The sequence below is a fragment of the Pelecanus crispus genome, chromosome 2 (assembly GCF_030463565.1).
Source record: "Pelecanus crispus isolate bPelCri1 chromosome 2, bPelCri1.pri, whole genome shotgun sequence".
NCBI classification, from domain to species: Eukaryota; Metazoa; Chordata; class Aves; order Pelecaniformes; family Pelecanidae; genus Pelecanus; species Pelecanus crispus.
In genome coordinates this window covers 53,814,357-53,838,005 of record NC_134644.1, presented here as the reverse complement: position 1 = coordinate 53,838,005, position 23,649 = coordinate 53,814,357, and the positions used below count along the sequence as shown (strand labels likewise).

The window sequence follows — 23,649 nt, the reverse complement described above, 5'->3', positions numbered from 1 at the left end:
AATGCTCCTTTTGTTTTATAGATACCAGAATTGCCAAGTCTAATCATTAGTTTTGCTGCAGGAATTCTTGAAGGTCTTTAAGATGTCTGTCACGAGCTCTTACAATGTTAATGCAGGTGATCTTACGTGTTAACAGAAATCAGACCGTACGAGCCATACTGCCTTACCCAGGTAGAGCTTGGGCAGAAACAGCATAAATGCCATCTTGGACTTATGCCAATTAGATTTATATCACATTTGCTACTTTAATACTTCACATGGCAAAAGTTGTCAGTAAAACTTAGCACACAAAAGCTCCTGCTTTGCCTGTGACCCTTTGCAGGGTAAATGTTACCTTCTGATCAGCAAAACTGCAGATAGCTAGTTGTTCTGAGAAGTTCAGGAATAGGGACAAGCCTTTATTTATTTATTTATTTATTTATTTATTTGGTATCAGAGAAAGATTTAGAAATATGGTGTCAAATGATAAAAAATTATCCAAACGAACACTGAGCCACATGAAGCCCTATCTTCTCTTTAGTACTGTACAGCAGCTGTCAGTTATGTTTAGAATAATGGTTCTACTCCAGTTTTCATAACAAAGCTATATTACAGCAAACATTACTTTTAAGAATTCTACAGATGTGCTTCACTTTAATCTGTCCTTTTAAAAAATACTGATTTTTCAATTAGATGCTTAAATATATTTGGAATTATAACAACAGAAGCCAGCCTGAAGTACAATAAAAACATTAAATGTCTGCCTTCAATGCATTTTTGCTACACAAACCCCCAAGATCAAACACTAGCACTGTAAGCATATTTCTGGAGCACACTTAAAAAATAATTACGTAATGCATACCCAGATGCTTATTGGTAAACTATGCTTCTGAATGCTCTGAACAAGGGCTATGATTCCAAATAGCAGATAGATTCAGTTCCAGCATCTGCAGCGGTTGCTGCCCCAGATGTCTGCCAGAGGTTACCATCCCTCTGCTGCTCCTCAGCTGCCATGGTTCCCTACTCACCAGACTTGCTCACAGACTAACTCGCCACCTACTAAACCGGTGCACCTTCTGAGGAGAGACGAGATGCCCCATGGAGCTCTACAACCTCTGGCAGGGAAGCAGGGCAGGCAACCAGCATAAGGAGTTAAAATCTCTGGCAGCCAAGGCTAGATCTATCTAGAATTGCAAATCAGAGCCCTAAGAGAAAGTTCAGTCAGCTTGAATATGCCTACCACATATTAGTGCAAACCTACGCTCTATGGCTTGCAGTGGCTTAAAAGGAAAAGCAAACCATTTAAAAGTAAAGTGCAGCAAAATTGTCTATGTGGAAACTGCCGTGAGTTTTTAAGTCGATGAGTTCTGGATTAACAAAACGTGCCGACCAAGCCCGATTGTGACCCTCATCGTGCAGGAAAAGTCTTTCCTTTTGGAAATTTCACACTCATACTTTTTTAGGGTTGATTTCTTTCTGGCCATTTCTTATTTTAATGGCCTTTTTGGGGCCACTGACCAGGGGGTTGGTGTTCTTGGTTGATGGTTTTGGGGCTCCACTCCGACCACTGCGTCCTGCATTCTGGTTCTTACTGCGGGCTGTTCGCAGCTTTTGTTCTTGCAGTCTCTGTTCCCACCTCTGTGGAAATGCAGAAGACAAAGAGGTTAAGTTAGAGAAGGACATAATGATAAATAATTATGTCGTAATCAAAGCTATCCTGAACCACTGATACTAGTGCTGCTTTTAATGGTTTTGTGCTCTACTCTGCAGGGCCATTGATGTCAGTATGTTATGGCTGCCTGCAGGGGGGACCTGCCACGTGTTCTTGGATGGGGGAATTTGCACGATAGCAGTTGATGAAAATGACAACTGCACATCTCATATGCATGCTGCATGTGACTGCACATCTCTTGCCTTTTCAGAAATCCAGGGGAGCTGGCACCATGCCATCAAAAAGACAGGATCTGCACACTGGGACTCCTTTGCAAACCCCTTCTTTGCTGTCTTACTACCCAAGCTACTTGACTTTTCCTCAGAAAAGTCTGCAGAAAGCAGACTATCCTTTCACAATATATATTTAAACACACAGCTACAAGGGAAGGTGGTCTTTATTTTCTGGTTCTGCTTTACCCTAGGGTGGAGAGGACTGGGCATGAAAGAGCTTATGTTACAGACAGACAACAGAGATGACCACTGAAATCACAGCGTTCAGAGTTGCAATGGAATGGTTGTGAATCATACACCTGCAGCTGTATTCAGTGCCATCCCTGAGGAATTTTGAAAAGCAGTTGGATCAAAGAGCCCACCAAAGAGAACAGCTGTCAGATTTCCAAACCCAGAAGTGCAGTGGTTAGAAAACAGGTTTTTACAGTGAGGTTAAGTGGTTAGATGGTCCAAAATATGGAGATATCCACAACACTGCAGCAGAGACTGCAGGCTTTTACCTCTAGGAACAGAAATACTTATTCTAAGGAAAGAAAGGCAGATAGTAGAACCTGGAAAGGGTCTCACCTCTCCCCTCTATTAATGAACTTTCTCTTCTGACACTCCTAAAGGCAGGGCCTTTGCCCAGTGATCAAAGCAAGACAAGTGCTCTCCAGCTTTCCTGTTTAGTATCTCTGCACTGACCCTGTTGCAACTCAGACTCTTGTCCTGACTAGAGAAGAAACCAGCCATGTTGTGGCTATGTTAACAGCTGTCTTCTGTGGTCCACAGACAGCTCAAATTATTCATTTTAAGTAGTAACTCAATATAAAAGTTAGATGCAAGTCTTCAGAGATGAATAATGGCCATTAAAATGAAGCCACTGTGATACCTAGCTCCATACTGGCTATCTTTGTGTAGCCAGGGTCATTATATGCATCTTTATAAAATAAAAACTATCAGCAGGCATTTAGGTGTGTCCCACTCAAACATGTTTAAATGAAGATTTAATTTATGAAACTATTAATATCAGAGGGAATGAAACATGCTTTGAGAAGGATTTTGTTTGGCAGTCATGCATCTATTTGACAGTCTGGAAATGACTGTCCAAACAGGTTTTGAGACACAATTAGAAATGACAAAACAGTGTGCAGGAGGCCACTAAAACACACGGTGTGCCAGTAACAGGCCATTAAGTTGACAGCTAAGGGTTTTCAAGAGTCCAACTCATATGTCAGTATTCTCCTAAACCCCACATGGTATCATCTGCAATTGCAAAGTATTTATTTTTTAAAGATTTAAAGCATGTTTTCATTTTCACACATAGGTCTTACATGAGTAAGTGAGGAGAAAAGGGAATGATAAAAGCATCAAATACAATTTCCTGCAAGAAGCTGGTCTGTAATCTAAAAGCTTCTGCTGATGGATACATGCATTTTTTTTTTTTCTCCTCTCTATCAATTGCCAATCAGCTCACAATTAAAATAAATATACATGTATGACCTTAATGCTCTGAAACCTTTTCTGAATTCCAGAAATAACTTTCTTCCATCTCTAAAGGAAGAGTGAGGAAGAGTCAGACATTGTCTTGATCCATCCCCTCTTTCAATATAAAGAGGAGTTCACAAGCAGGGAGTGATAGCAAGCGTTATCCTGAAGCCCCGAAAAGCAGGGACATCTGCTTCTCCTGCCTTCCAGGTCTCTATACTATAGACTTTTCCTTCCAATGTGCCTTGAAACCAGTGAGGGGATGCCCAATACTTTCAGTGGGTCTTTAGTGGGAAGTAGCTGGTGAGAAGCCTGTGTCTCCAGCCTGCAATCTTTAATGCAGCAAAGCCCATTTACCCAGTGCACTGGATTTTAACTTCCTTTCTTACCCTGTGTGGACCAATTACTCATTTGCATATCACCCATCTGACAGTTACTTGCCTTAGCAGTGATATGAAAGAAATTCCTAGAGTCATTATTGTAATAAGCCAGAGTTCACACAAGGATCATCAAACCATCTTATTTAGGGACAGTTTGCAGATAAAATAGAAATAAAATTTTAGAGACCCTAAAATGCAAGACTAATATTTTCAAATTTTCACTTACACTCGTATGTAATTTTGAGGTATGAAAATGTTGAAGTGAAAATAATAATACCCAGAGGTCTTACGGATATCTGAGAATCAAGCAAGTTATTCAATGCTGAAGTAGAACAAAGTTGTTTAACTTTTTACCAAGACCATCAGCATTCTTTCCTTTGGTGGTATTTACCTTAAATCTTTTGTTTAGTTGATCCTTCCATTTTTCAACTAGACATCCATCAAGAAGCATCAACCTGAAAATTAAGAAATAAATACAAGTTATAGATATTTCTGATTTTGATTCCTGAGATGTCATTCCAGATGGTTTAACACAGACCAAGGTTGAAATGAACCAGCATGTACTGGTACTGACAGTTTCTGCGTATGGAACGATAGGCAGAAAAATATTTTTCTCCATCCCTAAATGCTTTCTAATGGATTTCTAAATGCTTATATGGATCCTTCTGAAATTCTATTCTAAACTCTGTAAAAACAGAAAAAAAAATTCAAAAGAAATCAGATTTTACAGCCAAAACTGCAGCACATGGCCACTATTAAGAAAACATTTAGAGCCCTTTGTTCTCACTTGCAGCTATTCTGTGGGGGAAAATTGTCGTGTCTTGATCACTGTTAACAAAAAGTGATGGGTTGGGTAACATCCCATGAAACCATTTAAACGTCTTTATTGCATATATTTTTACTTATGTCCACTATATGTTTGTGTTTGTGTATTTTAATTCTGAATTGAAAAAAAAAAGCTAGGTTTTACATGCACCAGTTAGTAAAGCTCAGCTGATGAATGGTAATGTGTTATTTAACCATTTACAACTGTCTCCATTGCTACCTATAAAAACATTAGGATGGTATTATGTATTACCTACATGTAACTACTTAATGAGTACTTTAAAGTATGTTCAGAATGTGTATGGGCAGTGATATTAGCCTACCAATGAAATCTGCCTGGCTCCTGTGTTGAAAATACTAAGTCTAGGTGTTATGAAATGAACAAAAGAAAAGTGTAACTATTTAATGTATATACCTTAAGCAGATTCTAAAGTAGTTTATTCTAAACCTTCTAAGTCCCACCCTAGAAACAACTATTTTATAGCACAGGGATGCTGGAATTTCTGTATCTCCTCTACTGCTAACTATTTAACTATTTTAACTTTTTCCTTTTCTTTCCTTTTCCTTTTCTTTCCTTTTCCTTTTCTTTCCTTTTCTTTTTCTTTTTCTTTTTCTCTTTCTTTTTCTCTTTCTTTTTCTTTTTCTTTTTCTCTTTCTTTTTCTTTTTCTCTTTCTTTTTCTTTTTCTTTCTTTTTCTTTTTCTTTTTCTTTTTCTTTTTATTTTTATTTTTCTTTTTTCTTTTTTCTTTTTTTCTTTTTCTTTTTCTTTTCTCTTTTGCCCCCCCCCTTTTTTTTTTTGAGATACTGGGCCTTAATATCCTCTAATACCATTTCCTTAATTCTGGAAGGCTTTATTCAAACACCAGCATTGGCTGAAGACATCAAAATATCATTATAAATGCACATAATTTCATACAGCACTTTGCTGGCAGTGAGGTTTACACAGTGTAGCAGGGCCTGACTCTCCAGTTTGCATGAACAGCATTGCTGCTCATACCAGTTCAAAAAAAGTACAAAATGCTGCCACTTGTAGCTGTTAGCCGCTGTGCACCTGCTTTGCCCAAATATGAAAGTATTACAGTGAGTGCAAGTCCTGAAGAATCAAGACCAACATAATACACATCTCCTTTTCTTTCTGAGGAGACATTAGAGAATTAACATACAGGATTGACGCTAAGGCCACATCGTGACGAATGAAACCATAGAATCATAGAATCATAGAATCATTTAGGTTGGAAAAGACCTTTAAGATCATCCGGTCCAACCATTAACCTAACACTACCATGTCCACCACTAAACCAGTTAAGGGTAGAGTAAGAATTCCGTGTTTCCTGGCTTGGTGGCTGGATTATTTTTGAATATGGTGTACATCTGATACAGCTCCTGCTTAGGTCAAATTATTGAGTGAGACCCTAACCCTATTGACAGGTAATGGGTGTTTTGCCATTGTCTTCAGTGGAGCTACAGCTTCCACACATTTTTCTTCTGGCATTTTAAAAAGCTACTGTAACTCAAAACCTTCTGTTTCCATGCCACTGAGTTCAACAGGAAACACATTTAATAGTTTATGTTTCTTTTTCAAATCCATTTTAGTACACTATATGAAATTAAAAACCTCAGTGACCTTTAAAAACCATCAAAAAATATTTAGTGAATGGTGTGTTTTTCCATAGCAAAGGAGAAGCAGATTGAGATCTTTCACTTTTGAAATCTTCTCTCCCTAACAGCTTCCTGAGGGTCCTCTCCAACAAAGCTCTGCAGTTCAGAGCTCCTCAATCGCAAATATGGTCGTGGTCCTTCTGCGTGACTCAGAGTATGTATCCTAAAAAATGGCTAACACAAATAGAGGGGTCTAAATTAATCTTTGTGAAATACTTCCAGACCTGGAGAGGCAACATGCTGTGTAATAGTAAAATGCTGTGCCTGTTAGCTCACAAAAAAAAAAAAAAGTTAAGGTAATAAGGTATCAGATGGCAACTTTTAGAAGCACCTATAGAACGCACTTAAAATACCAACATAAAACTCATTGCAAATATGGATATGGCCCATCAAGTTCTGCACATAGATGTTCTATGGTCCTTAGAAGTGCATATATTCAATTAACCGTCACATCACTGTATGCAAAACCAGCCTGGACATTTTACAAACAGCCTTACCTCTGACCCACAGCACAGAGCCACACATACCTGCCATGCCACAACCTGTCCTGTTGGCGTTTGTTGCTACTTGGGGTGCTAATGGGGATGAGATGTCCCCTTCTGCCTCAAGGACCCAGAGAGAAAAGGGAGCTGTGATTCATCACTCCCTCCCCTCCAGACCAGCATGCTGGATTTCCTTCCATGCCTGGGGCTAGGCTGACTGCCAGATGAAAGGTCTGGTAAAGTTAGTTTTGTTTTGTCTTTTAATCATACAGCAGGACTGGCAAGCTGCTCTGAGAGTATTTACTTTTCATCTCCCATCCAGGAGCCAGAGCTCCAATGGCTGCAGCTTTGGCTGGTCCCGGTACAGCTGTGGGATCTGAAACATCTCGCTGATGGCACTAGTCCGAAGTATGGATAGGCCGGCAGGGAGGGCCTGGCTCTGTCTCCAGCAGCTCTGCAGGCAGGAGATGTGCATCATCTCCTGTCCCCTCCCCTGGGGTCGGTGAGGCGGAACTAAGCCTTCCCCGTGGTCCTGCCAACATGGACCACCATCTACAGCCACCATCGGGCTCGTAGCATATGAAGCAGCTTATACCTATGGAAAGCAGTCCTGGAAAAACACTCCCAAACAGCTGGAGGTGCCTGAACTGCTGCACAATGCATTAAGCAATATGCTGCCAGCACCTAATGCCACCAGGGTTTACACTCCATGTGTGAGCCAGGTTTTGTGAACGCTGCTTTGTGGCTCAGAGCTGAGGCTGATTAACTGGAAAAAGTTAATTGCAAAGGTAATTGAAACATGTAGGTTTATGTGTGAGTTATCCTAAGAAAAACTATCAGCAGAACATGGTCATGATGAGGAAGGGAGCTTTGCTGGTCCTCCTTCCCATCTACCACAGCTAGCTATAACACTTCTCTCCACCACATCACCAGTGCTCACCTTGAGCGCCATTCATAGCACATGATGAGAACATCCTGCTTCGGTTGAAGAGGTGGACACTGGCAGGAGGAATTTGTAAGAAGAGGGACTTGAGACAGAGGAATTGGCGTCGAAGACTTGAGTATGTCTTTGACTTCAACCACAGTTGTTATCTCGTTGCAGTTCCCTCTTTCTATGCTTTTTACTTTAGCATGAATGACTGCAATTAGAAAAATACAGGCGTGAGAACAACAAACAGTCTTAGAGATTTAAACACATCTCAGAATTAAATAAAACGTATTAAATCAAAAGCTGTTGTTTCGGCTGTGAAACTAGAACTACTTCTTCATGTGTGGGCACGTACAGTGGCTTAGAATAACAGAGGCCTGATCCCAATTTGGTTTTCAGTAGGACTGTTGACAACTGTGAAATTAAACATGTGCTTAAATCTTTGCCAGATCAGGCCAAGCGATCTTGCCTGGAATCACACACACAAACAGCTCCTTTGACTCAGACTTGAACAACCCCTCGTGTAAATGGGACCCGTTCTATAGCCACATCTGGCTATTTCTAATTAAGTAATGAATAATTTACCTCACAGCCAGTTAGCATGAATTCAGTCTTTTCAATAATAAAATCATTTCCCTGTAGGTTGCATCCAGGAACTAAAGCTTCCTAAGAAAGAAGGGAAGGTTTGAAACAAGTAGTCAAAAACTAAGAGGTTTAGGATTGTCGTGATTTACTCAGTCTATACTTTTTTTCATCTTTTGCCTTTGGATTATCCATCAATAGTAAGATCCTCATATAAAACAGACTTTGAAATGCATTCTTCTGACTCCGAATACACAAACATTCATAATTTTTACCTTTTATTAAGGAAAACTGCATGTCTGCATACATGCAAGAAGGTGAAACTGTGTAGATTGCTCTGAGGATGATTCCTGGCTAACTTTGTACCTGCGAAGCCTGGCAGTACCTACCAGGACAGCATTTCACCCCTTATCTCTTGTGAGAAGTGCCAAATCAGAGAGATGAAGCACAATTTTTACATGATGGACTTTATCTCTAGGAAATGTCAAAACAGGAAGGGTCCTATTATCAAAAAATTCTTCAGTGAAAGCAGCATGAGAAGTCTATGTACCACAGGGTGATCAGCCTGCATTGACACTGCCTCTAGCAACCACCAGGTCAAAAGCCTTCAAATGGAGCTCCTAACATTTGGAATAAACTTCACATGTAGAAAACAGGAGACCAGCAATTTTAATGCAGTCGGGGTTTTATGTGCTAACTTTATCAGGACACGTGTTAACAGCCACAAAACACATGAGGGATTTCAGTTTTGGAGACTCACAATCCATTTTCAAGTCTGATTGAAACCAAATTCTGACCAGCGAGAAATACAGTTTGGCTATATATATTATCTTAAAGGATTTCAGAAAAAAATAGATTTTATTTGCAATTTGTTCTGCCTTGTCTTGTCTCTCAATTCATTTTGTATATGACCATGTCTATTTATTTCAGAAGAGGCTGAAAAAAAATCTGCCTCTCAAAACCAAAATCTTGATTTCACAAATTCAATGGAATTAAATTTTGGACCCCAACCTACAGTTTTTATTCAAGCAACATTCCCACTGAAGTCACTGGAATCAGAATTTGTATGGCTAACACCTGTATTTCATATCAGAATAGTCATTTTATATTACTGCTTTTTCAGACATTTCAGACAACTGTGGAGGTTCATTGTCCCACCTGAACATATCACTATGTTGTACTGAGATGGATTAAGGAATTATATAAAAAGAATATATGACATAAATGCACCAAAATGCCATGACAGAAAAGTGTACAGTTGCCTAAGCGAGATGTTCAGCTTGATTATTCCCACCAAACTGGGGTTTGGATTTTTTCCCCTATACTAACAAAGAAGCAAATAACTACAAATTTACTTTCATTTGATATCAGACAAACAGGAATTGAATGGATATAATAACCTGATTGCATAAGAACTGCATAAATCCCTTGAAGAAACAACTGTCATCTGAGAAAAAGCCCATAAAATGTAAAAGACCATGATACCGCATGTTAAATTTATAGTTATTAGGGGTTTTCTATTGACATTACAGACTTTTAATCTGGTATTTATCTAATCTTAGAGTTCTTCCTGACTCCCAGCATCAGAAATCCAGGAAGGGGGGGAGCCAAAGGGGAAGAGGGGTGAATACTTAATAGTATTGCCAATATGTCATGCAACATATCATAAAACTACTGGCCAACTCTCTGGCTGGATGGTGCAAATTGTCACTGAATTCGATTAATCTCTGACAATTTCATACCAGCTGAAACTCTTGCTAGTAACTAAAAGAATAGATGAATTTCTAAGTAATAACTTTTACCTTGCTTCAGCTTCGTTCACATTTACTGGTTTTATTTAGGCGATAAACCTCTGTTTATTCCACCTCCTGGATGAAAACAGGAGCTGGCCAAGCAGCTGGTCGTGCTCACATTAGGCATAATTGCACTTACTAGAGTGACCTTTACAGTAGCAAGCCCCCTTTCCACAGAGAGACCTGTTGATGCCAGTGCACATTACCGACTTCTCACTGCTTTTATCAGAAACACACCATCATCTGCACAGGGACTACTACTGCCTGCACGAGGTCTGCGCGAGTGGCAGGTTTTGGAAGAGGACAGCTAGGCGTCCTCGGGCAAGAACCCAGTTGGAAAGGCTGCGGTGGAGCAGCGTCCTCACGCCACGTTTGCTGGACGGGGCCTGGTGTGGGTGCAGCACCCCCACAGAGCTGCCTAACTCGCGGGGGGCAGAGAGAGGGGTGGGACGGGGGAAGTGAAGCGCTTTCCCCCATGCACTTACTGTAGCTGTAGTTCTTGGCCAGGTAGGTCGACAGCGTAGGCTTTGTCTTTTTGCACCTGCATCGCTCTTCAAAGGAAAAGGGGAAATGGTTGAGGGGTGTCAGAGGGGGCCTGGCTCCGGGGAGGGGGAGGTGTGGGGAGGGGCGAGGCTCACCCTGGCCGCGGCTCTTGCAGTCGGGCTCCGGGGGTCTCTCCGGCACCAGCACGCCCTGCGTGAAGTCCGTCCACTTCACATCTGCAAACAGAGGTGCGGCGGGGAAGGAAAGCTGTCGGGGCGAGCTTCCCGGGGCAGGGGCGTGGGGGCCCCACAACGCCAACCCCCCCCGGCCCGGGGCGCCTCGCGGGGGTAGAGGGGAGTCTGCCCTACGCCCTGCCGGGGCCGGCCGCCCACCCGCCGCCCCCCGGGGCGCTCACCCTCCGGCAGGTCGGTGACGATGGCCTCGGGGGAGATGCAGACGCCGCGGTCGTAGACGGGGAGGTCGTCGCAGGCGAGGCTCTCGGGCCAGCTGTGGTTGTAGCGGCGCATGATGGGCTCGCAGCCGTCGCGGGCGCGCTGGCAGACGGAGCGGCAGGGCTTGATGGGGTCGTAGAGGAACTCCAGGGTGCAGATGGGGGCGTACATGGCGCAGAGGAAGAAGGGGAGGACCGGGCTGCAGCCGGTGCCCACCAGCTCCTCGTACTGCTCGATGGCGAGGACCGCGTTCTCCTGGGTGCTGTGGTGGAGGTGGTTGGGCATGCGGGTGATGTTCCAGGGCATGGGGCGGCACATGGGGATGCGCACCGCCTCGCACGGCGCGCCCTGCGCCCGCGGGCTCACCCGCAGCCACAGGGACACCGCCACCAAGGCGCGCAGCATCCTCCTCCTCCTCCCTCCTCCTCCTCCTCCTTCTCCTCCTCCTCCTCCTCCTCCTCCTCCTCCTTTCTCCGCCGCCGCCCCGCGGGTCGCGGCGGCCGAAGGGCGCGGAGCGGCGCTGCCTCCCGGCGCCCGGCTGCACTCGAGAGGCGGGAGCCGCCGCGCCGACAGCCATGGACATCGCGGGACCGCATTTATACCGGTGGCACGAGTGACGTGGGGCCGATCGCGCTCCCTTGGCAGCACCGCTCCTCCGGGGGGGGGTTGTGGGGAGAGAAGGGGGGGTGGGGTGCGCGCGGGTGTGTGTGTGTGTGTGCGCGCGCGGGTGTGTGCGCGCGTGTGCGTGTGTTTTGCTGTGCAGGCACGGTGACATCACCTCCACCCCCTTTAATCCCCCGGCGACATCACTGCGTCTCTGGTCCGCGGCTCCAGCTCCCTTTCAGTTTTCATCTGTGTCAGAAATTCCTTCAGGTGGAAAGGGGGGGGGGGGGGGGCAAACCCAAAACCCACGCATCTGCCGCGGGGCTGCGCGCCCCGACGCGGGGAGAGGGGGGGAGGCGGCGGGAGGAACATGGGAGCCGCGGCCGGAGCCCCCCTGCTGCGGGGCTGAACTTCACGCTGCATTTTCCCAAGGGATGCGGAGCAGAAAGTTTTTGCGGGCTCGGGGGAGCTCCGGCGGCTGTTCCCGTCGCTTCCAGGAGGCTGCAGAGTTACCTCCCTGAGCTCGGCACGGACCGGGAACACGCGTGAGGCGGACGGGCGGGGAAGCCGCTCTTTGCCCGGTTTGCTCCCGGTTTGCTCGGGACGAGGGAAGCGGCGGGGGCCGACCCGAGGCGGGAGCGGGCGGCGGGGCCGGGGCAGCGTGGGGCCGGTGCGGGGCTGCTCTGCGGGCAGTCAGTCCCCCGCTGCGCTCCCCCAACCTCTGTCCCCCCACAGTGGCATCTGCAAATGGGTGGGAGAAGGGATTTCAGGCTTTCTTCAAGATGGTTTTTTTTTTTTTATTATTATTTTTCTTTCCGTGGAGCTCCATGGCCACGCACCCTTAACGCAGCGGAGCGGCATGCCCACGCGGGAGCACGGGGCTCCCTCCCACCCCACTCCCTGTACATGGAAAAGACCTATGGGCCCTTCCTCAACTGGGGGCAAATGCTGCACCCCAGTCTTTGGGGCATGCACTGAGAAAACAAGATTAACGCAATGCCAGGGTATTGCAGCGGCCTGGGAAAACCCCAGCGGGGCTCAGAGTTAGCGGCTCCTGGGCCTGCCCTGGCCAGGTGCCGTGGTGCCACCCGTGTTTCCCCTCGTGGATCTGGCAGGGCTCAGGCCTGGGTGCTGCAGAGTATCTGTGGGGCAGAGGGTACCCCGCTCCTCTCGTGTGAGAGGAAAGCTCATCCAGAGCGGGCAATAAACAACGGCTGAAAAACCTGAGAGGGCAGTGGGAGACGAAGGTATTGCATGTGCTTCGTGACATTGTCTGCGGGGAGCCACTGGCAAGGAAAAAGTAAATTCCTCCCTCGACAGCAACGTTAAAGCAGCTTCACCCAGGAGGTCCCCCTCCTGTTGGTGTCTCCCCTCCCTCCCAAAACCCACACAGAGTGCCCAGAAGCACCCCACGCCTCGGGCTTTGCAGGTGCCCCTCTGGCATCACCCCTCGTGGGCTCAGCCCGGGCAAGCAAACCCTCCCGGCCGCCCGGGGGTGCAAGGAGAGGGGCATGGGGGGTTGGGGGGGGGGAGGGTCCCCGTCTCCTGTCGCCCCACCGCCTCCTGCTCTCCCATGCCTCCGGCATCCAGCAGCTCGAGCAGAAACCGCCTCTCCCCGCTGAGGTGATGCGGGTTTGGAGGCGGGCCGCCCCCGCCCCCGCTGCGCAGCCCTGCCCGCCCGCCTGCGCGCCGTGCGGGGCGGCCGTGCGCGGCGCGGCGCGGAGCGGAGCGCGGAGCATGGGGCGGGCGGCGGGCGGGCTGCGGCGGCCGGGGCCGGGGTCGGGGCTGCCGCTGCGGCTGCTGCTGCTGGGCGGCCTCCTGCTGCGGGGCGGCGGGGCGGCGGCGGCGGGGGCCGAGCCGTGCCAGGCGCCGCGGCAGTGGGAAGGGCGCACCGTGTCATTCGAGCACGGCACGGGCCGCAACACACGGGCCGCCGTCTCCTACGACGGCCCCAACCAGCGCCTCCGCATCCTGGAGGAGAAGAAGGCGCTCATCCCCTGCAAAAAGTAGGTGCCCGCGGCGGGACCCCGCGGCGGGGCCGGGCCGGGCCGGGCGGGGCGGTGATGGTCGGCGCGGAGCCCGGAGGCGCCTCCCGGGGGGGCGTGGGGCGATGCGGGGGGAGCCGGGGCGGTGGGAGGGGGGTGTGGGGGGTCTCCCTCGGCCCCCGGCGATGCGGGGCGGCACCTCCCCTGCGGGGGGCGGCGGCGGCGGAGCGGCTGCGGAGGGGCCGCTGGGCACGGCGGCGGGGGGGCAGCTGCCGGGGGTAACCGGCGGTAGAAAACCTGGCAGCGACATGACTTAAATCCGTGCCCCGTATATATCTCTGTGTGTATATATCTCTGTGCGTATATATCTCTGTGTATATATATATATATATATATAACGAGAGATTTATGATCAGCAGTGTCAGCTTTCTACCTTCGGAGACATTCCTCTCTCCCAGCTGTTGTGTTTTTTAAACAGAGTGGGAAGCGAGCCCAAAAATACAGCCGGAAACGTGAAGCGTAACGGGTATAATGAGGTATAATGAAGAGATTGCACTCAAACATGGGGAATAATGTCGCGGGGGGGGAGGTGGGGAGGGGTCCTAGCCCAATAATTTGCTAACAAGTTTGAGTCACGTTTTACGAGCTCTCTGCGCATTCTCGATTCCTGCAAGTGCTAAGTCAGTGCAGGGTGTCACGAGGCATCTGTTACCTGTGGTACGGTGTACTTACATTGCACAGGCTGCCTAGCCCCGGAGGACTTCCCTGTTCTTAATGTATACTGTATGTGTCTGTTAAGCCCAAAACCAACTCAACAAAATCCCTGTGTCATTGCGCATTTCTTGATTTGCTGAAGAGTAAGTGTAGAAGAAAGCTGACTGGAGAAGGGCCTCTTTTTTTCTCCTCAACCTGCTGAGCTCAGGCCCTGACAGGCTGGGTGGAAGAAATGATCAGCCCAAAGACGCCTTCCTGAACGAGACGTTTCTGGGTACCGAGCATCAGTAACTCTCAGACACTGTGTTGAGACATACCTACCAGTGTGTGGGGAGCCAGTCTGCCTGTACCTCCGCCTCTCCCACCTAGAAATTTTGCAAATAATAGTGCGTCAGTCCTGCGGATGTATAAGCCAAGGTGAAGACCAGCCTACAAATGCTGAATCACCCAAATTAAGTGGTCTCTGCGGTTGAAAGATCAATATTCCTTTTTGCTCCTGGCTTTTTTTTTCCTGACGATGATCAATTTCTTACCAACATCACATAGTCATTGTTTTAATTTTTCCAAAGTCTATGCTCTTCCTCAGTCTGTTCTCTGACAGTCCCAAAACACTCTTAAAACTGTTTTATGAGGTTCATTCTCAAGCTTAGCTTTCCCTCATTGTGAGCTTTTTTATTACTATTTTCATATAGGAGCCATATGAAGAATGTTAAAGGCAACATATAGTTAGTTGTTTGCTGGTGGTCTGCTAACATGCAACATAGAGTCTGACACTGGGTGTGCTCATACTCCTCTTCTTTTATAAGTCCTAGCTTGACCTTCATGTTTGACAAGCATAAAACTGCACTACAAAGTCTGATGCAAGTCTTTTCTAGCTTCTAAGTTGTACTGAGCTCATTTCTTCAAGCTTATGTTTATTTTATTTGAAAACTTTAAGTGTGGTGGTTTGACCCTGGCTGGATGCCAAGTGCCCACCAAAGCCCCTCTATCACTCCCCTTCTCAACTGGACAGGGGAGAGAAAATATAACAAAAAAGCTCGTGGGTCGAGATGAGGACAGGGAGATCACTCAGCAGTTGCCATCACGGGCAAAACAGACTCGACTTGGGGAAAATCAGTTTAATTTTTATTACCAATCAAAACTGAGTAGGGTAATGAGAAATAAAACCAAATCTTAAAACACCTTCTCCCCTACCCCTCTCTTCTTCCCAGGCTCAACTTCACTCCTGGTTTTCTCTACCTTATCCCCCCGAGCAGCACAGGGGGACAGGGAATGGGGGTTTTGGTCAGTTCATTACATGTCATCTCCATGAACTTCTCCAACGTGGGTCCTTCCCACAGGCTACATTTCTTCATGAACTGCTACAGCGTGGGTCCCTTCCACAGGGTGCAGTCCTTCAGGAGCAGACTGCTCCAGCGTGGGTCCCCCACGGGTCCACAGGTCCTGCCAGGAGCCTGCTCCAGTGTGGGTTTCCCGCGGGGTCACAGCCTCCTTCGGGCGCATCCACCTGCTCTGGTGTGGGGTCCTCCAAGGGCTGCAGGGGAATCTCTGCTCCGGTGGCTGGAGCAGCTTCTCCCCCTCCTTCTCCACTGACCTTGGTGTCTGCAGTCATTCCTCTCGCATATTCTCACTCCTCACTCCAGCTGCAGTTTGTGTCCCCTTGTGGTTTGGGTTTTTTTTTGTTTTGTTTTGTTTCCTCTCCCATTCTTAAATACGTTATCCCAGAGGCACTACCACTGTTGCTGATTGGCTCGGCCTTGGCCAGCAGCGGTCCGTCTTGGAGCCGGCTGGCATTGTCTCTATCGGACACAGGGGAAGCTTCTAGCAGCTTCTCACAGAAGCCACCCCTGTAGCCCCAACAGCTGCCAAAACCTTGCCATGCAAAACCAATACTTAAGACCGAATAATTCTTCTACATTTTCTACTCTGGGCCAGATTTCGGCTTTTGCCAAGATCTACTCTTCTTACGTTTTTGATCAATATTTGCTCTGGATGCAATTTTGTCTGGGCTGATAGGGCTAGAAAGAGGCAGAGTGCAGACAGGTGCACTTCAAGCATTTCTCTGTTGGTTTTTCCTGTATTAGTTTTTTTGTTGTAGACAATCTCTGACCTCAGGGATCCCTGCTGTTTCCAGGCTGACCGTATTTTCTGCCATCCAAAACTGGAGGGAGGTTTTGTTATGTGCGCAGCTAGTGTCTGCTAAGGGCGTGACCCAGCTTCCATTGAAGTCAACGGAAAGACTCCCATTGATTTCAATGTGTGTTGGATCAGGTCTGGAGTTGTGATCACAACTTCATTTCACTGTGGACACAGTGAGTCATAAACTGAAGCCTTCAGAAGTTAGAGGCAAGGGGATTTATCCTGTCTTTTGAAAAAGAACCTCTCCCCTGCCCCGCATTGATGTTGGCAAGGAAAGGGTAATTACACCGAGGCAGTGACTACAAAAGCAACAAGAAAAATAGTGCTGTCCTGGTCTCTAAGGAAATTTCAGTCTCAATTCTCATGAACGGACACATTTTGCTCCTATCAGATGTAACTTAGATGCAGCAATCAGGGTTGGCTAACAAGCAAATTTTTATAAAAAGCGTTTTCTGAAGCTTGCGAATGTGGACCTTAATCAGACACAGCCCTGCTTAAGTTAGTTGACTGAGGTTAATCAGGGACACAAAGATCTGCCTGTGTGGAATGGCTCACAGGCTCATAACCACAGGAAAACCTGAAACTTTCAGTTTTTATTGTAGATATATGTTTCAAATTAATGTAATTTGCTATGTGGCATTTTCATACCTACATCAACCCAGTGTTTTAAGTAAACTCCTGAAAAGTGACCATAAGGTAAATATCCCATCGCTGCTTTGTTAACATCACTTCTTGGCTCGCCAGTCATTGCAAGAGCACCCAAGATGCAGTAAATGTGTTGGTAAAGGCTGCCCACTCCCCATTGCCCAGCTGCAGCGTTGTCACCTGCCACCTGAGCACACACCTTGCTCGCTGTACAACCAAGTGGAGCCACTTTGTTAAAGCAGTCATTGATGGTTGTTTCAGCCACTTTGTGGGATGTTTCTTTGGGTCATACTGTAGACTGCCTGCACTCTGGCTTAGAGTGTAAAAACTACCAATGGTGGTCCTAGGCTGAGAGTTTTAGAGGAGAACCTATTCCAGTTGGATTCATTACTAAACTTTCTTTTTTGCTTCTTTTACAGCCCCAGCCTTAGCTACGCTCTGCATCTTACGTTTTCTCCAGTGTGCCTTGTCCCACCACTTCTTCCCCCTTCAGGATCAAAATTTTGGGGATAGACAAGGAGGGCAGTGTCCTGGTTTCGGCTGGGATAGAGTTAATTTTCTTCCTAGTAGCAGGCATAGTGCTGTGTTTTGGATTTAGAATGAGAAGAATGTTGATAACACACTGATGTTTTAGTTGTTGCTAAGTACTGCTTATGCTAGTCAAGGACTTTGCAGCTTCCCATGCTCTGCCAGGTGCACAAGAAACTGGGAGGGGGCACAGCCAGAATAGTTGATCCAAACTGACCAAAGGGCTATTCCATACCACATGACGTCATGCTCAGTATATAAACTGGGGGGGGGGGGTTGGCCGGGGAGCAGCGGTCGCTGCTCGGGAACTGTCTGGGTATTGGTTGGCGGGTGGTGAACAATTGCATTGTGCGTCACTTGCTTTGTATATTATTATTATTATATTGTTACTATTATCATTACTATTTTACTTAATTTCAATTATTAAACTGTTCTTACCTCGACCCAGGAGTTTTTCTCACTCTTACTCCTCCAGTTCTCTCCCCCATCCCATCGGGGTAGGGGGAGTGATCGAGGGGCTGCGTGGTGCTTAGTTGCTGGCTGGGGCTAAACCACGACAGGCAGGAACAGTCTTCTCTTCTGGTTTCATGTAGTGCTCAGCTGATGCCAGGAGAAGAGAAGAGAGAACAGAGGTTTTTATTGAGCAGGCTGTGCGATTTCCCATTTGGAAGAGGTCATGCCAGTAGGGTTATTATATGATGTGAAAGGAGAGTACTTGAAATGGTTCCCCGGAGCTCCTGAGGCAGAGCTGTGTCATGTTATCTGTTGAAGAGAGGACATGTTTTTTAATCCTTTATTGCCTGCTACATGGAGTTACTTCCTTTTGTAGTCTCTCTATATTAATCCTTCCTCACTCTTGTTCAACCCTCTGTTGGCCACCATCTCAGGACACTTCACAAAATAGGTAACAGTCATCAGCACTGTTTTGCTGTTGGGGCAAAAGTGTTTCATTTTAAGGTAACATCTACTGGTTCAATTGGAATATGACATCACTGCAAACCAGTGAGAAATCCCAGCACTATAAAGGTCTAGACCAAAAATCCCACTGACTGCATTGTGGCCAGAACTTCATGTGTCCTCCATCACCTTTCATTTTCTTGGAGAAACAGAGCAAGAAGTGTACTGCCTGGCACTGCTGAAGCAACTCAACAGGCATTAGTGCTCAGTTATGAAGGAAGAAAAGCATGAAGTGGGGAGCAGAGCAGAAATTACGCAGGTGGTGTTTGAGGGCTGGGATGTTACTTATCACATGCCGTATTCATAGAGTTTCACCCTTATCTTCCATACTATTTTTCACAGAGTGATTTTCAGGGGAGGCCCAGTAACAGTTTTTCCTATGAGAAACGCGATGGTGGGGAGAAAAAAAAATTTCCATGTGGTCAGGAAGGTCAGTAGGAGGAAGGAAATCCATTTCTCTCTTCTATGAGTGTATTTTAACAGTAACCTCCATGGGCCATTGTACAGTGTGCAGCTCATTGGGATGCCTATGTATTTGAGACTGCTAGGATTACTGTCTTAACAACCATAACTGCAGAGCAGAAAAACAACCTGGAGATGTCACATCAGTGTTTATTTAAAACCAGAACTGCATGTTGGTAATTTCTTTAGTTTCAACTGTATTTGCAAAAGACAGGCACAGTTATGGGCAGGATTAACTCCTTCACTTGGCAACAAAAACTACTAGTACAATAGAGGAGCAACAAAGCTGTGTTTAGAGAAATACATCTGTTATTCCTGCAGGCTGTTTGCATGCATGTGTCAATCCCTGTCCTTGACTGAAGAGAAGCAGCGGATGGTCAGGTGCAAATATAACAGCATTCATCTGGAGAAGAGGTGATGACTTTTCAAAATAAACAGAGTGTGGGCACACGTGTCTGACTTATCTCAACTACTTCTTAGTTGTTTTAGGATGTGTGATTGTAAAGGAAAAAACAGCGGTGTCTGACCTATTAAAATCATATAATCCATCCGTTCTGTGGTCATTATGGTGACTCAACAGGCTAAGTATTGAGCTACGCTGAGTGACTGCAAATTTGTTTCCCAGACTTGGTTTTGGGAGTGGTTTCTTCAGCTTAATGTTTAGGGGAATGAACGATGGTCATGGGTAAAATTTTCAGAATTGGCCAAGTTACTTGGGAACCCAAGCCCCATTTTTTAAGTTTATGTAGAGTGTGCAAACTTCTGAGACCCTTAATTTGCAGTGAAACATAGAATTGAATTTTCAGCAGTTTCTCTAAATCTAATGCAAGTTCTTGGGATCTAAAATGCTTCATAAGCTGCTGTGTATATAAGTCACTTTTGAGAATAAGAACTAAGGGAAGGTACTCAAACCTTGTGCAATTACTTCCTTCCCATAGGTGCCAAGTTCTTTCAGGTGTCTGCTGCTAGTAACAACTGTGGGTTTGGAAAGGAGGCACTGTGAAACTGCTGTGATGGATGCAAGCTGGCCGTTGGATGCTAGGCAATAGCCTGAAGCTTGCAGCGGTTGTTCTAGTGAGAGTTGTGTGCTGTTGGGGTATGGAGGGTTGTCTGTACAAGCCTCAACTTTTGCATTTCCTTCATAAGCTGATTTATGAGTCGTTTTACTGAGTCCCTCAGTGATGTTCCCTGCCAAGGTGTCCGGTTCCTTGGAGAAGAGCACTGTACAAGGAGAGAGCCGTGGTCCATGAGGGCTGCATGGAGGAACATCTCATCTCACCTGGACTGTTCATTCTGTTTGTTTCTGCCTATGGGAGGCAACAGCCATTTCCCTTTCCAAGTTCTTGATCTTGTTGGAGGTTGGCCAAGCTATACAGTTCAGGGACGCAGTGAAGCTAATTGCCTCCATTATTACAGGTGGTCTGGGTGGGAAGAGATTAAAACATCGCTCAGGGAAAGCGGTTGAAAGTCTTCAGCCATCAAGCTGCAGCACTAACAAGCAAGTGGACTCTATCAGAGGAAGCTGGGAACTGTTGGCTTAGCAATGCTTTTGCTGTCTTGTGTTTTATGCTTTTGATAACTTCCTTGGACAGCAGCACCTTTTCAGAGTTGTGGGGGGAAAAAAAAGAAAAGAAAAAAGAAAGATAACTGAGTATTAATAAAACAGATTCATTGCTTTGTGATGCCATATTCTGTTTAGTGTAGTGTTCTCAAAACCCTTGTTTATGCTAAGTACTCTGGAGCCGTTTCATATGCTACCAAAACACAGCACCCACCCAAAGTGCAAAAAATAAACTGGCTCTTAAGTTTGAAAGAGCAGGATCCACAAAACCATTTAAAGCTGGAGAGAAAATGTAGATAAGCAGTGTCCAGTGACTCCAGATTGATAATTTGCTGGAGTGTTGGTTGGTGTACTTAGAAACCCCTGTCACACACTCAGTGGGGTCATTACTGTCACATCAGGTATAGATATTGTTGACTGGACGTTCTTAAAAAAATAGAGGTTCTCATCAAGAAGTTTTGATTTTCTAAAAAACACTGTTAAATGATAGCTGTTGGCACCATATTGCTGTTGAAACTAGTTGATACTGGCTTAAGCCTTTTATCCATCTGAACCCTTTGAAGTTAGGGGAATACTTCCTCCGTCTTATCATCTCTTCCTTGTCTATTTGAACTCTTTGGAATAAGGTGTGTTTGCATAGAAATTTATGGCTTGTTTTGTACTATAGGACATTACAGTAAAAACTTAAAGCAAAACCAGGACTGCACTGAAGATATAATTTGCCTACCTTCCTGTAACTCAGACCACAAGGCCAGTGTTTTCACAAGATAAATCACTGTCATTTTTATTCAGGGATTTTTGTACTCTTTCTGGTAGAGACTTAGAGTGGAGATGAATAGAGAGAGAGATTCAAGTTCATAATTTGTTCTGTGCTTGCAGACAGCACACAGACAGTCAATGGTGATGTGACTGCACAGCTAAACAAACACGTTGAAAGAAATCTTTATATTCATGATTTTAATTTGGGCTCCGTTCAGCCTGAGGTCTGATGTAATTCAGATGGCACAACTGGCAACATCACACCTATTCTCGCAGGACCAAATGCCATTTGTCTGAAAAAGTATCTCCTCTGAAGGATAAACCATAATCTTCTAATTTAGGGCTGATCTTGCACTACAGTGAGCTGAGAAAAAAACCTGACTGTACATTGCTTTCAGAGAAATCTGAGGGATAAAAGCATCCAAAGGACACTTCACCAGTTGATGCATTAGTCCTTCAATTGTAATCCATTTAAGTTAAGGATCCAGGTCTCCTTAATGTAAAAGGGCCAGTGATTTAGAACAGTTTTAGGTATTCAATGCCTTCAGAAATGCCTCCAGGAATTTGTCCGTTTGTGTGGTTAGTATACGCAACGTAACTCTCCAGAACCTTTCCTATCTGTAGGCTCTCCATATCTTCCCATCCCAGTCTGGTTTACTGCAATTACAGTTCATGATATGACAGGGTGGTTTAGGACACAGTCTCTTCCCAATGATGTGTATCCATTGGTTTCCTGTTGCGGCTGTAGCTGTCCGTGGGCTGAGCGGTGGGTGCGTGCTGGGGTTCCCTTCATTGCAGGGTGAGGGAATACGCTCCAGTATTGTCCCAGCAGCTGGGGAGAGGCTGTGGCATGTTCCCAGGAGCAGGATTTAAGAGGTACTGCTGCATCCTGGAATTTGGAGAGAGCTAAGACCAGGGGACACACTGAATTGTTCAGTCCCACAGTTTATCTTCCATATGCAGTTGAACTGTGTTTTCCTTGATATGCCAGAAAGAGAAGGGTTTTGAATATGATGGGTGCATATGTTAGATTTGAGAGCATACTGAAAAGCTGAAGAGTTTGAGTTAACAAGCAAAAAATTTTTCCCTTTTTGCTTACTTCTGTAACTCAGGGCTGCAAACTTAGTGAAGTTGATGAGAATTTTGCCTTTGGCACAAGGATCTCATCCCAGGACTTTATGTTAGATGCACATTTGTAACTTATGTGGGAGGTATGTACAAGAACTAAATTTCTCCATTTCCAATTCAAACTCGGCCTCAATTCCTGAGGTTGGTCCACACTGCCAAAACTGAAACCATCATTCAGCCTCTAGCCTTATTGATGACAGCAACGGTATAACTGTGGTGGACAGCTTTCAATATTGTGTCATCTGAGTGGAATTGGAAGATGTAGTGATAAAACCTGTGCCTCTGAATCCGGTCCACACCCTGCTTCTGCCAGCACTTCCAAGGATGAATTTTGGTAGGCGACTGCCAGTTAGAGGAGAGGAAGTGTTCAGAGAAGGAGGCAGGATGTTTTAATTATAAGAACAGAATCTTTTTTTTTTTAACCTTCCCTGCATTTCATTTTGCAGTCAGATTTTTCACTAATGTACTTCATTTTCACGCTACTGCTGTTCATTGGTTAGTATCGCTATTGATTTGTTCATGTGACAAGATAATTTATGTATAAATTTATTATTTTGTAGTTCAGAGGATACTTTTCTTGTGCTTTTTCGTGTCAGAGGTCATCCTGCTATGAAAGTTTTCTTCTCCAGCTACAGAACTGATTTGTTTTGCATATCAAGAGGCTTGTCCATCTATTAACTGCATGGGACAGGTTTTCAACTGGATGACATTTTCATAGACAAGTGAAGTCAGTGAAATGGTACAAATTTATGCCTTTATCTGTATGCCAGGTCATTAGCTGATGCAGGATTGAAAGGTAGGGTTCAAATATCCTTCCGTCCTCTCCATTTTGCTATGAACTGATGGCTAATCTTGACATTATTAGATGTTTCAATCCAGGAAAGGACAGTGGCGTAGCAAGTAATACTGAGTTATTCAGAAAAAGCATAAATACACTTCTCTGTCACATGACATGGGAGAAGGTTAAATTTAAAGGAGCTTTGGGAAATAAGAATGCTTGCCACAGTGGCCAGGTGTCATGAAGATGTAAGAGTAGGAATAAGAGGCATGTAAATAAATGTGTAAGATTAGAAACTGATGCAGTCTTAGAAATGGACTGTGGACAACTCAGGGATGAACATAGTAGAAAATAGGACAGGGTTTTCTTCTCAAGCCAGGATTTAGGCATCAGATTTATGCAAAGACTGGAGGAAA

General features: G+C 45.7%; 2 protein-coding genes across 2 annotated transcripts in view; one reads left to right on the top strand and one right to left on the bottom strand.

The window, feature by feature from the left end:
- Positions 1-1,428: 1,428 nt before the first annotated feature.
- Positions 1,429-11,379, bottom strand: SFRP4 (secreted frizzled related protein 4). Its single transcript, XM_075705729.1, has 6 exons — positions 10,938-11,379; positions 10,678-10,758; positions 10,525-10,590; positions 7,677-7,875; positions 4,162-4,225; positions 1,429-1,617 (listed from the first exon to the last, which is right to left on the bottom strand). The coding sequence occupies exons 1-6, from the start codon at positions 11,377-11,379 to the stop codon at positions 1,429-1,431; spliced, it is 1,041 nt and encodes a 346-aa protein (XP_075561844.1).
- Positions 11,380-13,314: 1,935 nt separating this feature from the next.
- Positions 13,315-23,649, top strand: part of EPDR1 (ependymin related 1) — a 32,149-nt gene continuing 21,814 nt past the window's right edge. Inside the window, exon 1 of the mRNA XM_075706204.1 lies at positions 13,315-13,583. Coding sequence (XP_075562319.1) covers positions 13,315-13,583 — 269 coding nt within the window. The remainder of the gene's footprint in view (positions 13,584-23,649) is intronic.

What these genes read in the sequence shown, in the direction of transcription:
- SFRP4 (XM_075705729.1), bottom strand. Translation starts at nt 11,379, where the DNA reads ATGCTGCGCGCCTTGGTGGCGGTGTCCCTGTGGCTGCGGGTGAGCCCG. An exon ending in TGCTATGAATGGCGCTCAAG is followed by an intron (nt 4,226 to 7,676) that starts GTGAGCACTGGT and finishes CTTAATTTTCAG; the next exon opens with GTTGATGCTTCTTGATGGAT. An exon ending in AACTAAACAAAAGATTTAAG is followed by an intron (nt 1,618 to 4,161) that starts GTAAATACCACC and finishes GCATTTCCACAG; the next exon opens with AGGTGGGAACAGAGACTGCA.